This window comes from Halyomorpha halys, unplaced genomic scaffold, assembly GCF_000696795.3.
Source record: "Halyomorpha halys isolate HHAL.00 unplaced genomic scaffold, Hhal_1.1 Scaffold1015.1, whole genome shotgun sequence".
Taxonomy (NCBI): Eukaryota; Metazoa; Arthropoda; class Insecta; order Hemiptera; family Pentatomidae; genus Halyomorpha; species Halyomorpha halys.
The window spans coordinates 693,328-709,330 of record NW_027114980.1 but is presented as its reverse complement, the minus strand read 5'-3'; the positions used below and the strand labels follow the sequence as shown (position 1 = coordinate 709,330).

The 16,003-nt window shown below is 34.2% G+C and overlaps 1 protein-coding gene across 1 annotated transcript in view; it reads left to right on the top strand.

The window, feature by feature from the left end:
* The first annotated feature begins 1,126 nt into the window (after positions 1-1,126).
* Positions 1,127-16,003, top strand: part of LOC106687819 (collagen alpha-1(I) chain) — a 24,770-nt gene continuing 9,893 nt past the window's right edge. The window contains exons 1-3 of the mRNA XM_067052077.1: positions 1,127-1,206; positions 9,263-9,385; positions 11,384-11,564. Coding sequence (XP_066908178.1) covers positions 1,159-1,206; positions 9,263-9,385; positions 11,384-11,564 — 352 coding nt within the window. The 5' untranslated portion in view covers positions 1,127-1,158. The remainder of the gene's footprint in view (positions 1,207-9,262; positions 9,386-11,383; positions 11,565-16,003) is intronic.

The window sequence follows — 16,003 nt, the reverse complement described above, 5'->3', positions numbered from 1 at the left end:
GCATTATCCGCATTTCTTTCTAGCCTTCATTCTTTATGGACTTTCCTCTACATTATTGTATTTAGTTTAATAGTTTTCGCATCTGTTTCTAATAGTACCTCATAGTATTCTGAAAAAAAGGACTTTACTCTATTTAAAAAAAAAAGGACACTATTTTAATTTCAGAAAAAAAAGGATGCAACTCTTAGGCCTGAAGCGTTTCAGGGAAGTAGTGTACTTTAAATATAATATCCAGAAAAAAGATTAAGTTCTTTAACGTTTTTTTTTTTAAATGGCGCTCAGAAAAAGGGAGTTTTTAACTCCCTTAAAATTATATATTAAAAACATAGATAAACAAAATAAATTCATTTTGGCAGCAACCATTACTCCCTAGTATTGATATAGTATGACGTTATTTACACCTAAGTTTACAATCCACTGTTTATTCGTATTTTTTCTTTAACTTAATTTTTTCTATATATTTCAGGTGAATATTAATTTTTTTTATTACACCTATGTATATATGCTATTCAATATGGCTGCACTTTTTCAATAAATGTTTCTCTCTCATGCTTTTCTTCTTTAAAGTTCCTATAATCTGATATATATTTTTAACTTTTAGTGCAATTTTTTTTTATTATCACTTTTTCATCATTATCTGATATTCAATATTTATTTTATTTCCAAGCGAAATTCTGCATTATTTATAATCCACTGGAAAAGAATGTGACATCAATTTGAAAATCAGTCAATAGAATGCAGCTAGTAAAAAAATATAAGTACGTACAATATGTTCCTAAATTTATTTTTAATATGTACCCTATTATATAAAAAAATTAAAAGATTATTAAGTACGCTTGAGTGAAAAATATTATTTGTTCAATGTTTTGATAATATTATTTTATGTTTTGTTGTAAGTTTTTATATACTAAGATGACTATTACGAATTTAACAAAATTACATGTTTTGGATGTTTAGGGTGCAAAAAGAATGATTAATTAAGTTAAATGTACATATATAAGTCTGTACCTCACAGAAAAAATGATAATATCTAAGTTTGAGGCATTAGAAATAAAAAATAGTTCCTCAGTTCTAAAATCGACAGGCCTTATAAGAGAAGAGCACCCCCCACCAGCCTCTAGCCAATTCAGCCATTCCTCATCTTGCCGGTGGGGAAGGATGTTGCTGGTAACTCTTCACCCTTCATATGTCATCCTCTACATCGCCGTATGTATCACCTATTAAATAAATTTTTTATTTCAATAGCCGAAACTATGATAAGTGATTTTGGATCAACCGGGAGCTCTAAGTCAGATTCCGAAGCAATTCCGACTACTTAATAAGAATATAAATCAAAACTTAGTTTCAAATTTCAAACATAATGCTACATTAAAGCGAGTTTTCACTAATGGGAGTATGCATATGTAACACGAAAATCAAATTTAGTTTTATATTTTCGAAAACCACAGCAAATTCGATTTTGTTTACAAGCGAAAAGCCGTTTGAGGTCAAATTAAAAAAAAAATTATGCAATAAATCATTTGTAGAGACCTTTACTCAATGATTATTTTCTTAATTTGTTTTCATTTCATACTGCCAATTCTATTTTATCTTGTAACATAATTAACTTTTGGGAGTAGTTTGAACCCTTAGTACATTAGAACTAAATCAGTGGATTTCAGGATGTTTCTTTCATTAGAGAGTTTAATTATATTTATACCCGATAGCGATCACATTTTTTTCTACAGTGATATGGAAAGACCGCTTATACTGCATTGGAGGGCATTAACCTCAAAATAAAAAAAATTAAATAAAAACTTCTTCAAAATTTCTCTTTCTCTCTTTCTAGCTTTTTAGAATTTTCTCTATGAATATTATAAATAAAAATGAATTTGAGCAAAACCAACCAAGTGCTGACTTCTAGTTCTCTCAATTACAACGTATAATGGTTTTAAAATTATATTTTGGATTCCTGAAGACTTCTTGACTATTATGCGAAAACAATTCAACTAACTGTATCAATAATTAAAAACGAATATGTCATGTTTTGTTGTAATTTGTTCGTGAATAAATATATCTGCGCTAACATAAAACTGTTTCAATTTTTTAATGGCATCCAAGAAATTAAAATTTATCAATAATCCCTTGGAAAATCTGCTTTTTATTTACCACATTTATAGAAAACAAATTAATTCAAGATATCCAGGTACCTTTGATAGTAGGATTATTGTGTGAAGAAAATTAAACTAATTATTGTTCGATTGGTGGTGATAACAATAAATTTTATAAAATGGTAATTATTAACTGATTTTTTCTTAAACCAATTTTTATATTTTGTTATTGTGATTAAATATGGAATATAGAGCATGCAGATAAGGCTGATACAATTCTCGATTTTATGATATTGAGATGAACATTTTAAATCGTTATAAATCATAAATATCCATTTTTATTTTTTAATAACTAAAATGTTTTATTTATTTGTGTAATATTTATAACTTTATATTAAGTGCATCAAACGCCTCATTGTCATAGATATTTATAAGAAGACAAAACTTTGATTACCTTTTTATACTTGGAACAATGTCTTTTTCACTTGTTTTACTAGTACCTTTTTGACTACATTACCAGATGACAAAACTGATGAAACAGGATAAAGTGATTCTGAACGTGATTATGAAATGTGTGTTTGTTGGCCTACATATGTTCTAGTATATCGTGTATTATGTAGTTTGAAATAAATCAAGATACATTATGATTTAATATTATGAGAATGTGCACGTTTGTTTGTTTTGTCTTGTTTAAAGCCTAACACACCTATGAATCGATTCACTCACCCACACAAGTAGCTGATTGCAACGAGAAAAAAAAATCGAATTCGAAGGAGGTCTATAACTTAGAAATGTGCGATAAGCTTTTAAAAATTTAAACACGAATGCGATTTTAGCTTTCTCATCTGTGAGAGCTTCAGATTAATTTGGGGCTAGTTTTATTCTGTCTTTTGTTGGTAAGTAGGCATGACATTCTTTAAAAATATGCTTAATCGTGAGAATGGATTGACAATATTGGCATGTTATAGGTGGTGGTTTTCTAATCAAATAAATAATGTGAATGTGTGAGGACACTATAGCCTAGTCTCAAGTGGGTTAGAGCAACTTCCCCCCTGCGGCCGCTGCGGCAGGATGTCGACCATGGTTTTATTAATTTTTTTTAAATTTAATCGGAGAGCTTTCATACCACATGGCTTGCCATATTTTTATTTTCAGAGATCTGCTAAGTTCTGATGGGGTAAGAACGCCGGTGCCTCGGCCAGAGAGCATGAGTGCCTCTCTGGCAGTTTTGTCCGCGAGCTCGTTGCTAATAATGCTAATGTGGCTTGGGATTCATATGACATTTATGAACAAACCTGTGATAATTTTAAGAGGAAAGTTTAGATTTTATTTTGAGTGAACGTTTCGGGTACATGTTTCTCAAACTTTTTAAAGAGCTCAATGAATTTGAAATTATTACTTTTGTGCTCATGTTTCGCATACAATAATAACAATTTTATTGTGAACTTACAATTTATAGTTAATGAAACATTTTATTCTTCTCAATGTTACGCCAACTACTGATCACTTAAATGTAATTTACAAGAAATTGAATCACAAGGATATTTATTTGTTATTAAAACGCATATGAAAATCTATATAATAACATAGAAACGAATAAACAAAAAAAAAATGGGTACATGAGCTCATTAATAGTAAACTTAACGCTGCAATTACACTAGTATTGTATTTCCTAATGTAGTTCCAGTTTAAGCTTGGAGGAGAGACACTTTTCACCCTCACGAAGACGGCAACAGAACCAAGGGGTGCAAAAAGGATGAAATGAATGCCAGATATGCCTAAGTCTGTCATCCGAGCATACTACTTAGCAGCAACTCTTGAAAAAAGAAAAAACATGATATCTTAACTGTATACAGAGATACTGGAATGAATACTTCCCAAATGTAAATATAAGCACGCACAAACTGAGTGATCAGGTTAGAATAATTCTATCAAGAAAGTTTCTTACTTCCACTGACCTCCAACAACTTAGAGAGGAACCTCACAGGTTAATGGTTACTGAAAATGATACCGTGCTTTCTGATAAAAAGGTTCGATACAAAAATGGATCCAGAGCCCACGGCTAGAATCAGTTCGTCAGTAGGCACAGCTGTCAGGGATGAACATAAGGAGGATGACATGGACCTAAAAACAGATTAAATCAATCTGTTTTTTGAGCATATTCTGCTTGATTGGATTCTGATTCGGGAACGACCACTGTTACCTCAAATGCCATATAATAAGATCACACTGAAGTTAACCAACATGATGCAAATATGATTCAGGAAGATTTAGATCAAATAAATAGGTTTCAAGATATTCCACATTGGCAATATACCTATATATGGCAATATACCAAATCAGTTGTAGTAGAGCTTAGAATAAAAATAGAGGACGTAAGAAAAAATAAAACTTCAACAGGTTTTATGGCAATACCAAAGTGGAAAAAAGGCTTCTAAAAAAATTTCCAATTACGTTAAAAATTTGGCGTTCGAAATCCTCAAAATGCAATACCCAAGACAAAGAAGAAAATAAATGAAATTATTGCACAAAACTTGGGTATAGTAAAAGAATAAGAATTAACTGATAGGCTGACACTACATCTGGATAATAAAAGCTATGCAAACCGATTATCTAGGTTTACTGAGGCAGCTTTATGCTGGCAACAGAATCAGCTATTCAAACAGAACAAACGCCAGTTTTATTGAAACCTTTGGCCAAAAAGTCATATCGAAAAGTGATTTCCCCGATGATAATGAAACCTACTGGAAGGATGTTTTGAGAAAAATCAAATAACAAAAAATCAGCCAGGTGTAAAGAGGCTTGGGGGTTTAAAGAACTCTCAGTAATGTGATTTTCACTCTGTACCGTATTTTCTGTCCAACAGTACTATTTAATAACATGCCATCAACTAGAATCGATACAGTGTAGAATCTTGGCTTCATATTCGACAAAGAACTCACCTGAAACACATATATTAGATTTAAAAGACCAGAATTAAATATAAGCGTCACCCAACTAAACCGAATATTTAACTTTCATTTCTGAATACGTTACACATTATAATCTATAAGGCAATCCTCAGACCTAAAGAATTCAATCCAATCGTTTTAATTAAAGATCCTAAGAACTATAGTCAACGCTTCATATTACCTTTCTAATAAAACATTAGATCGTGACCTTAGTATCTAATCTCATACGTCCTTGACACTACACCAACCAAGTTTTCAAAATGCCATCTAAACCTTTTTAATTATAAAAATAATTTGGGTTCATCCTTATCCAGTTCTATTCATCCCTATAATCCATCTCGAAGCTTGAAAAGGCAGTGAGCTACGAGATTAATTGGAGCTCTGCCGATGGCACACGTCGACTTTGGCGCTCTTATTCGATCTACAGAGGCTCAATACAAGTGACGCGGTGAGAGAGGTGCGCTGTGATCTTAGATGCCTTCTTACCCGTAGGGGATAGAACATATTCAGGGATTCTACGACCAAGTGTGTAAATATTTTTTTTTAGAAGTATAGACATTAGTGTATATATATAGTTGACCGTAAAACCTAAATATAAGAAGATGGTCAGGGTTGTGGTAAAAAAATAACAAATAGTTTATAACTATTTAATGTCTGACGTTTCGCCCCACCCCAAGGTAGGTTTTAATCTATCGCTTTGAACAGCCCTGATGAAGCCCTGCAAAGTGGAGCGAAACCTCCGACATTAAATAGTTATAAACTATTTGTTCTTTTTTAACCGCAACCCTGACCATCTTCTCATATTTATAGAGATTAGTGTTTTATGATTTTACCGTATTTCAACATTTTACTTTACTTAGTTTTTACCTATTATTTTATTTATTTTATGTATATGTTTTGCCTCTGTTATTAATTTTTATTTTTACATACATATTATTATTGTATGAAACTTTACATGACTATTACTTATTGGCTATAATTGTGGCAGAATGTAAAATGAATCTATAAATAAACAGACGTACATATACATATTTTTAAATCAAGGCATTGCATTAGATTAGTCATTGCGGTGTTCTTTTTATTATTTGATTACATTACATGGATAAAACTAAATCGATATTTACACCTTTCAATGTCTTAATATGATCGTTAAAGAAACTGGTTCTTGACGGTTAAAGCTGAAATACTTCAAAAGAAAACAAATAATTTATATTAGAAAGTTTTTCATTGACACTGAGTTTAAAATATTCACTTATTATAATAATTTTTAAATGTATTTTGTTGGTTTCCTTCAGTACTTTGCCTTAATATAATTTAGATTGGAACTGTGAAAATTGCGGAAGACGCAGGTTCCCACATTGATTGATATGGAATAAAAAAAATATCTGGGTCATTGTCGCTTTGATTGCCGACGTTTCCAATCGGTTCAAGAAGTCAAATGATATGTTTTAAACTATTAATCTGATAGGATGGAGCCTTACCATCCGACATTTCTTTTATGTTCAGACAAACAAGAAAAATACAAATAATTATAATAATTTCATGCCATCTTGACAGGCTTGTATAGGTGGTATTAATAATAATCTAGTTTTATTTTTATATTAGCAGGGAAGCAAGGTCATTCTTCTTTCCCTATGAAAATTTTAAAAATTAATAAGAAATAGTTACCAATCTGCAATAAGACATAGGTATCATCAAAGATAGTTTGTTGGGTGAAAATGAGTGTATTTGTACATATTTTGTATATGTATATATTTGTATTTGCCATAATTATAGAAGCATTGTTCTACTAAGCACAACCTATAAAATACTAGCAGTGCTTCAACATAAAAGAGTGTCCGATTTCACGAAAATATTATAGGAGTATATCAGGCAGGGTTCTGGCCGTGTAGATCGACACTTGACCAGATATTCACCCTGAGGCAGGCAATGGAAAAGTGCTATGAGTATAACATAGACCTACATTTACTATTCGTGGACTTTAAACAAGCTTATGACAGTGTGGACAGAAAGGAACTTTTAAAAGCCATGGTAAAGGTAGGAATACCGAAAAAACTAGTCAGGCTGGTAAAAATGACACTAATGAACCTGCCGAGTTAAGCTTAGAAATTCGCTGTCCCAGGAATTTTCTGGAGAGAATGGCTTGAGACAGGGGCTCTGGCTCCTCTTCTATTTAATATAGCATTAGAAATAGCTATTCGTTCAATCAGAACTAATCCAGGAGGGATCATTTACAATAGACTGTCTCAACATTTAGCATATGCAGATGATGTAGTCATTGCCGCAAGAACCCGAGCAGCAATAAAGGAACATTTCAGGAATTCGAAGAAGGAGCATATGAATTGGGCCTTAAGGTGAATGAAGACAAGACGGTGTACATGAAAAGCTCAAGGAGATAAGGAAGAAAATAGTAAAGTGACGTTCAGAGACCACAGTTTCAGTTCTGTAAACCAGTTTAAGTACCTGGGAAGCCTGGTTACAGATGAAAACAAAGTAGAGAGCGAAATAGAGGCCAGGATAGCAGCAGGAAGTAAATCTTATTTCTCACTGCAGAAAATAATGAATTTTAGAGCTCTCTCTAAAAGGGTGAGAGTGGTCATTTACAAAACCATCGTATGTGATATACGGGGGAGAAACATGACCCTTGTTAATAAAAGCAGAACAGATGCTCAAATCCTGGGAAAGAAAGGTATTGAGAAGGATATGGGGAATAATCTCAGAGAATGGAATTTGGAGAAGAAGAAGGAATGAGGAACTGATAAATCGGTACGGGGAACCTATCATCGCGGCGTTAATTAAAAGGGCAAGAATAAGATGGTTAGGACACGTTGAGAGGATGCCCGATGAAAGGATAGCCAAAAAGATGGTTTATGGCAAACCAGATGGAAAACGGAAAAGAGGACGTCACCGGATCAGATGGCTGGACGATGTGGAAGAGGATTTGAAGCTCTTGAAGGTTAGCAGATGGAAGGAGAAAGCAAGAGACCGTGTAGATTGGTTGGCTGTTGTGGAGTAGGCCGTAGTGCCATAAAAATAATAATAATATATTTGTATACAAATATTGAAATTATTTAATTGTATACATATAACGTAAGTAAGAGGTAAACAATATTTATGAATCAGACAATTCATCAATCATCATTAAGAAGACAATGGAAATAAATAAATTTCATTTTATTTGTTAGAGTTCTACTACTGGGTAGTTTCTCTACATCCTGTATCATATCATTATGTCATTATGATCAAATTTACTTGTTGTATTTTTTATACAGTTGTAAATATCATATTTACCATACTAAAATATTAAAATTAGACCCTGCTGGGTCCATTGATGGAAATGAACGTTAGAAAGCATAAGATAGTTCTGATACCTTTATTTGACGTTGTGGAGAAGTATGGTTGTTTCTGCTACAACTACTTTACTATATTTCGAATCTATATACTACACAACCGATTCATTCACTCAAATGCCTTTTCTTCGTAGCCGACTTCCGGTTTAGGTATGAACATGAAAATTACATTTGCGTATGGTTTAGTCTGGGTAAAAGATGTAAGTGTGATTTTCAGTCCTTAATAGTTAAAATAAAGAAAAATTACTTTACATGTATTATCAATTTATTATTTCATGTTTTTGAATAACAAAGATATTTGTATTAGTATAGTAAGATTCAATACTTTTGGAGCGGTAAGATGTTGAATGTGCTGCCGATGTGTGACTCATCTGATAGTTTTCACTGTCTTATTTTTTTAATATTAGGGTTAAGTGTCAATTTGGGTGGACTAAGATCTATTCCCTCCATTTTTCAGAAACTAGATAGTGTAGAAAAAAAATTATATGATCACTATTGTAATTTGAAGTAGATTGATTTTACACAGAACTCTTTTTCACCAAATCTCATAATCTTTAAACTACAAGCAAACATCAGCTAAAACAGACGGACACATCCCTTCTCCCTTCCAAATCCGTGGAACATGCACGCACATAATGCATTGTGGTACTGTACAATATAAAACTGGTCACTGGTTTATTAAATGATAATTTGAATTGTATTAAACAATAAAGTAAACTAGTTATACTCTCAACTCTTCACAACCTATTATTCTTATTTTTTCAAATAAGATAATTACAGTTCAAAAAATAATAAATAGGACCGAATCTTCTATTTATTATCAATAATTCTATTAACACATTAAATAATTTTAAATTTAAATATTTTTTAGTTACTCCAGAATTTAAGGACTTCTTTGACTATAGAGGCTCAAAATATAAAATCTGAAAATGGAAAAGGTTATGAATTACTAGATCACTATTCAGAAAGAATTGGAGAGCAAAGAAAAGATCAGGTATTATTAAATTTTTATTAACTTACCATTTAACATTCATTATACGATTATTTTTTTTCTTGACTGTTAATTGTATGTATCTTTGAGGTTCTTGAGGATCCGTCAATAAGACAACTATATTGAGGCAACGGTTCACAACATTATTGTTTGTTTGCAAAGTCATGCCAATTGTCAATTACAGTATGTTCTACATTGCTGTGATAACACAAACTATAGGTTTGTGCACGAACTAAAGACAAATCAATATTGAATGACCCTTTAGAACCTAAAAACAATTAAATAATAAAAATACATAAGTATATATGAATGAATGCACTAAAAAAACATTAATAATTAGTTATTATTATAACATTAAATATCTGATATATACATGTTCATGCACAAACACACATACTTTTTAACGTTTTATTTTTGCTTGTTTATAAATGTTATTAAACGATGTATTTAGTTAAGAAATATATTATTTTAGTGAATATTGTGTACCTAAACAACATATGAAAAGTGACAGCTCTCAGTTGCAACTAGAAAAAGAAAATGGTGGAGACGATGAAAAATCGACTCCTTGCTAGATTATTTTTGATGCACCAAAGATGCGTAAGGTTTGTCACAAGAGTTAAATAGTTTTAAAGAATTACGTAAGAAAAGATAAAATGAATTGATAATTCGAACGCGTGATCTTACAACTGAAAGAATTTTCAATTTCTACACCTCCAGAAACTTAGTAAAGAGATCCTCTGTCATAATTTCGATGAGCACTCGTTTCAGAACAATGGTGACTAACCAAATAATCATGTAGAATTAAAATTTTAGATAATGTTGTCTTCTATAATTGTAGATAATATTCTTTTTTATAATTGTAGATAATATTTTCATCTATAATTGTAGGCAATAATCTCTTCTATAATTGTAGATTATATTCTCCTCTATAATTGTAGATAATATTCTCTTCTATAATTTTTGATAATATTCTCATCTATAATTTAGTATTAAATGCTATTCCAGGTAATTATTAATAAGAATAAAGGCTTAGCGAACCTGAAAGTTCGTTTCATGAATCGTTCTCTACATATATCTTTCCAGGGACGCTCATTGATTGGGTGAAACCCAAATCCATCCAATCAGTCTTAACGCGATAAAAAATAGTTTAAAACTATTTATTTGCTGACGTTTCGCCTTACTTTGTAGAGCTTCACCAGGAATAAAAAGATACATAAAACAACTAAAAATATTTTGACATTATAGAATAATAAGATACAAAGAAGTAAATTAAGATAGGGTTAAAATTATGTAAATATAAGTGAAAAGAAAATTATGTACATATGAACAAAAAGAATAAATCAATATACTTATAGCATAAAATAGACAATAATAAAAAAATAAAATAATAACAGTAAACTATTAGGATAAAATGAATAGGAGACGTAATAACATGTAAAAATAGAAAAGTAGATATGAGAGTAGAAAACACACTAAAAGACGGGTTGAGGAAGTAAGTTGAGAATAAATAATAGTCGAGAAAGAATATATAAAAATAATAATAAATAAGTAAAGAACAAATTAGAATCACCCACCTGTTGAAGCTGAAAGATATCGGAAGAGTGACGAAAAAGCGGAAATATACAGTGAGAAAAGGAGACGACTGTTAACAGCGGTTTTTTTTTTCGCGAAATAACAGAAAAATGTATGATAATATTAATAACTATAAAAATTATCTAGTATTGAAAACATATAGCATAAATTAAATGATAGAAAATATATATACATCCTATAATATTGTATATGATATTGTATAAATGTATAATATATATTTTTGTTCAAGTTAAAAGAAAACAAGAATTATTTATTATGTTTGTTTTTTTATAGCTCCGGAAAAAAATTGAGGTTACTAACTTAATTTCTTTTAATGAAATTAAATTAGAATAATTTAAACAGACAACAATAAATACCATATTTTATATATGTAAAAGTTACTTCAGATTATAAATTTTATTCTTACAGGAATCATCAACTTATGAATGGAAAAAATGGAATAAACTCAGTAAACGAGAAGTTGGTGGGAGAAAAAGATACAGAGGCCAAACTCAAACTCAGTATATAGCATTCAAAGAGAGTGCAGGGAAAGAAAGAACTGGCACGGCCGAAGCAATATCATCCTTAGATTCATCCAGGGCAACAGTTAGTAAGTTAAATCGAAACAAAACTATTTAAAGAAACATATTATTATATATTAAAATCTAGTATAGGGAATTAAAAATTAGGTAAGTGTGTTATCAGCTCTAGCTTTGATTTTAAGATAATCTGTTTTCATTTCTACGCATATATTCTGAATGTTTTATTCATTAACAAAAGCATTTTGAGGGTCGATGATGCTATGTAGCTCAGACCGAAAGCCGCCATGTCTCGTAAGTATTTCCGAAACCTCGTAGGCCTGGAGTTCCCATTTTGCCTCAAGTGACGCATTCCGTTGTGTTTCCTTCCCACTGTTATTCCAAGTTAGGTAGATCCTTACAAGATTGCTGGACGCACTCAACGCAACGCTATCGAATGCGGGAAGAACCGTCAAAGAGCAGCAAAATCATATAATGTTTTGCTTTCTGATTAACATCCACGCATGCTCCCAATGAAGCATAAGCTCATGTCCTGCGTGGAATTGTATTGCCTAGCTCGCACTCATTAGGACTGGGCGTAGGCAAGCTTGCGGATGTTTACCAGGACTGCTCATTCCAGGAAGGAGGCATGGTCTGTGTGTATTAGTTAGGGAGCATCTTGTCCCTCCTCTCTCCTCATAGATCAGTCTCAGGTTGACACTCTTCAACAATTCGAAACTTATTCCCTATCCAAACAATTATAAAAGAAGTGTTCTTCGATGTGCAGATACTATTCTCAAGATTATCACATCTTTAGCATCAAGACCTGGAGCGAGACCTATTCTCTGCCTATCAATGGCAATACAAAGATCGTTTTAGTCCCGTGGTTGGACAAGTCCGTTTACTTCATCGCGAGTCTCCGAGAATCATCTAATACTTCATTCTTAGATGGAGCATCCCACACGTAGGTAGTTTATTCAAAAGAAAAAATAATGTCCCCTTCAACAAAAGTGGTAGCCAAAGCATCTTGATTCTTAAGGCCAGCCTACCTGAAAACAACCATCAAGTAGGCAAGTAGGCGATAGGCTTAGATTCTTTTACAATTAAACTCATCCGAGGACCTACGTTTCTGTGAGCACATCTTGTTTCGACACTTCTTGGCCTTAGACTTGTACTATTAACAAAGCCGTTAATAGCTATTGATGATTATTAATTAAAGCCAATAGTAGAGGCTAGCTCCCTTTGCAGAGATTTTTTTGTCACATTTTTCTCGGTCTGCTTTTCTTCAGCACTCCACGAGGTGGTGCATCAGCCATCGAATCTATTGATCTATTTAAATCATTTGATACCTTCCGAATTGGTTTGGATTTTTACTAGTTCTGACTAATTCGTAGAGCTCAGTGACAGCCAATAGAACAGCTGAGTATGTTCCACTTCTCTTAGATCTTTGGTAATTTATTGAAGGTCCGATTTTGGCTAAAGGGCGATTTTACACCAGCCACATTCATTCAAGTACCTTGATCACCTTGAAAAAACTGCACCAACTATCAGTTATGTAATCAAATCATGAATACTCAGGGACGAAGGTGACTCATGGACCATTTCTTTTCCTGGCTTATATGCAATACCCATATTACACTGACCTGAAAGCTCCTTCCAGCGACTGATTCGTGCCGATGATTCATTCAGTTTCCCGACGCACTGAAGAGGTCTGTGGTCAGTGTGGACCCAAAATCTTCTTCCAAAAGGTAGGGTCGAAAGTGATCCACTGCCCACACAATCCCCAACAGCTCTCGTTCCAAAGCACTATAACTCCGTCTCCGTATGTCGTCTACTAGCGTAGGCTTTAGGACGTTCCCCTTTCTCGTGTTCCTGGAATAGCACCGCCCCAGCGCATACTCACTGGCATCTGTCGTGATTGCAAATGGTTTTTGGATCAGGGAACACAAGGATCGTCTCTCTCTGCAGCTGCTCTATACATTTCTTAACCTTATGCGACATGTCTGCCGTAACAACCAGCTTGGATCCCATTTTAAGTAAGTTGTTCAATAGCATGAGGTATTCAGCCATTTCGGGCACAAACCATCGGTAATAATTCAATACACCCAACAACCTCCGGATCTCTTTTACATCCTTCGGCGTTGCCATCCTCTCCAGGGCTTCCACTTTCTGGGGGTCTTACTCCCTCCTGTGAGAGAGTGTGTCCAAGGAAAGTTATTTGGCTTTTACCCATTACTGACTTCTCTCGTGCTTTAAGCGAACTCCTTTATACGCTGGAATACGCTCCTCAAATGTTGTACGTGTTCCACTTCAGACTTACTGAATAACAGCATGTCATCCATGTACACCTGGCAGACGGATTTATCCAATCCTCTCAGAAACTCGTCCATGAGCCTTTGGAATGTTACCGGAGCATTTTTTAAGCCGAAAGGCATCCTCGTAAATTCGTAATGGCCCCTTTCGAAAGTAAACGCCGTCTTGTGCTGATCTTTTGGGTGCATCTTAATCTTATGGTACCCCGCCTTCAGGTCCAGTGTGCTGAAAATTTTAGCCACGCTCAATCTATCCAAAATATCCTCGAACCAAGGTATGGGGTACTTTTCGTCTACCGTTTTTTCATTCACTTGTGATAGTCGACTACTACTCTGTATTTTTCTCTATTTTCACCAGGCGCGCTTTTCTTCCTGACTGCCCATAACGAACTATTAAAGGGAGATGTGCTCTCCACTATGATTCCTTGGTCACGTAAATTATTTATCTTCACCCTAATATGTTGCCGAAGTGCTCAGGGGTACCGCCTCTCCTTCACATAGGTTACTCTATCTTCTTTTAGTTGAATCTCGTATATTGTTTTTCCTGTTGCTCCCAGTACGTCCCCCAGAATGATTAGGTGACTCTGACACTTCCTGACCTGGAGCGCCCTCTTTCCAACTCTTATCCTATCTAGAGGCTCCCTGCACGCAATGGTATTGGAACTCCCTGTGTCCACCAAGCATCTCACTCCTCTAGCCAGGAAGATAGGCAGGCCGCCGTGCCCTCCTTTTACGCTGTGGCTCACCAACGTGCGGCCGCCCCTCCTCGGACACGCACTTCAGATCTCCTTCGTCCTGCCAGTCCCCTCAGACCGTCATCGCACGTTCCTCCTGTTCTGCTGTCTGTTATGAGTCCCAATATCATTCTCTGAACCATCTGACCTTGGAAAAATCCTTCTCCTCCTCACACGTTGGGCATTCACTTCCATTGGCTGACTTGATGATCCGTTCAGTCTCATCCAAAGACTTTTCCCCCATACTTGTTGGGCATTCACTTCCATTGGTTCTACATGATTCGATTTTTGTCGTTGAAACATAAAAGGACATTGTCTATATGTCCATCTATTCTACATTCGAAACATCGGGTACGGAAACACTGTGCCATTAAGTTCCATATCTTTCCGCATCCATGGCATTTTCGGTCCTCACGTCGCCCGCTGCTTCTTGGTTTTATTTGACCCATTTGTCTCTCCTGGTTTCTTATCCTCTCTTTCATAATTTCCCGATTATCTCTTCTTCTCGAAGGAACTGAATTAGTCTTCGGGCGATTGTAACTAACTTTTGTCCAGCCGGTTTCTTCTATGTCCATTCTTGATTCCTCTTGAAGAGGAACGCTGGAGTTGTTTCTATGAGGTCTTAAGCAATTTCTACAAACAAGCGCTCTTTTGGAGATCCTTTCTTCTTCCCCAGCTCTCTTCCCAACTGAATCTTTAGTAACATGGATAGGAATTGCATCCGACCCTGTACCTGGATTGTTTCCATCATCTCGCTGATTTGATCTTGAATTCTACTAAAGCGTGCCTGAAGTTCCACGACATATTGTCCGCTGGACTTCTGGGGCCCATCGTCCTCCTTCGAACACCTTCTTCAGCCTATCCTTAACTATGGTCCATATTGTTTTTCATCGGCCTGAATTGGGTTTAAATTACTCCTCTTTGTTCTGCATACCAAAGCTGCCTTCAGTGAGTCAGCATCTCCTTTATTTAGTTGCTCTTCCGCTACCCTAGTTTCTATTCTTTAAATAAGTCGATCGCCTCCTTTGAGAAAATGGTTTAACTCACCAATTCCCCAGTAAACCTTTCTAAATCTAAAATGGCATTCCGCAGGCCCTGTGTGGTTGCTGTTCGAATTTTCATCCATTCGATAGCATTTATTTGCGCAGCAGTCAATGTCATACTTCAATACTTATTTGAAATTACAATGTTTAGCAAATATGATAGAGAGAGAAAAACAAATTTTTTTTCTTTTTAAATTAAAATAATAATTTCAATCTATGCACTTCTCCCGGGTTTCGGCACCAGTTACACGTTGGCGTAGAAAAAGTCATGAAAAAGAAAAAGGATTTCGGAAGAATACTCTCTCAATATGTAAGCAAGACTGATTTTTATTGTATTCACCACCTCTAAATATACAAGTTCATCAGCTGATCGATTCAATCACGTGACGGCCTTTGTCAGCTGACATGTCACTCCGGCCGTAACTTTATATATATATATATA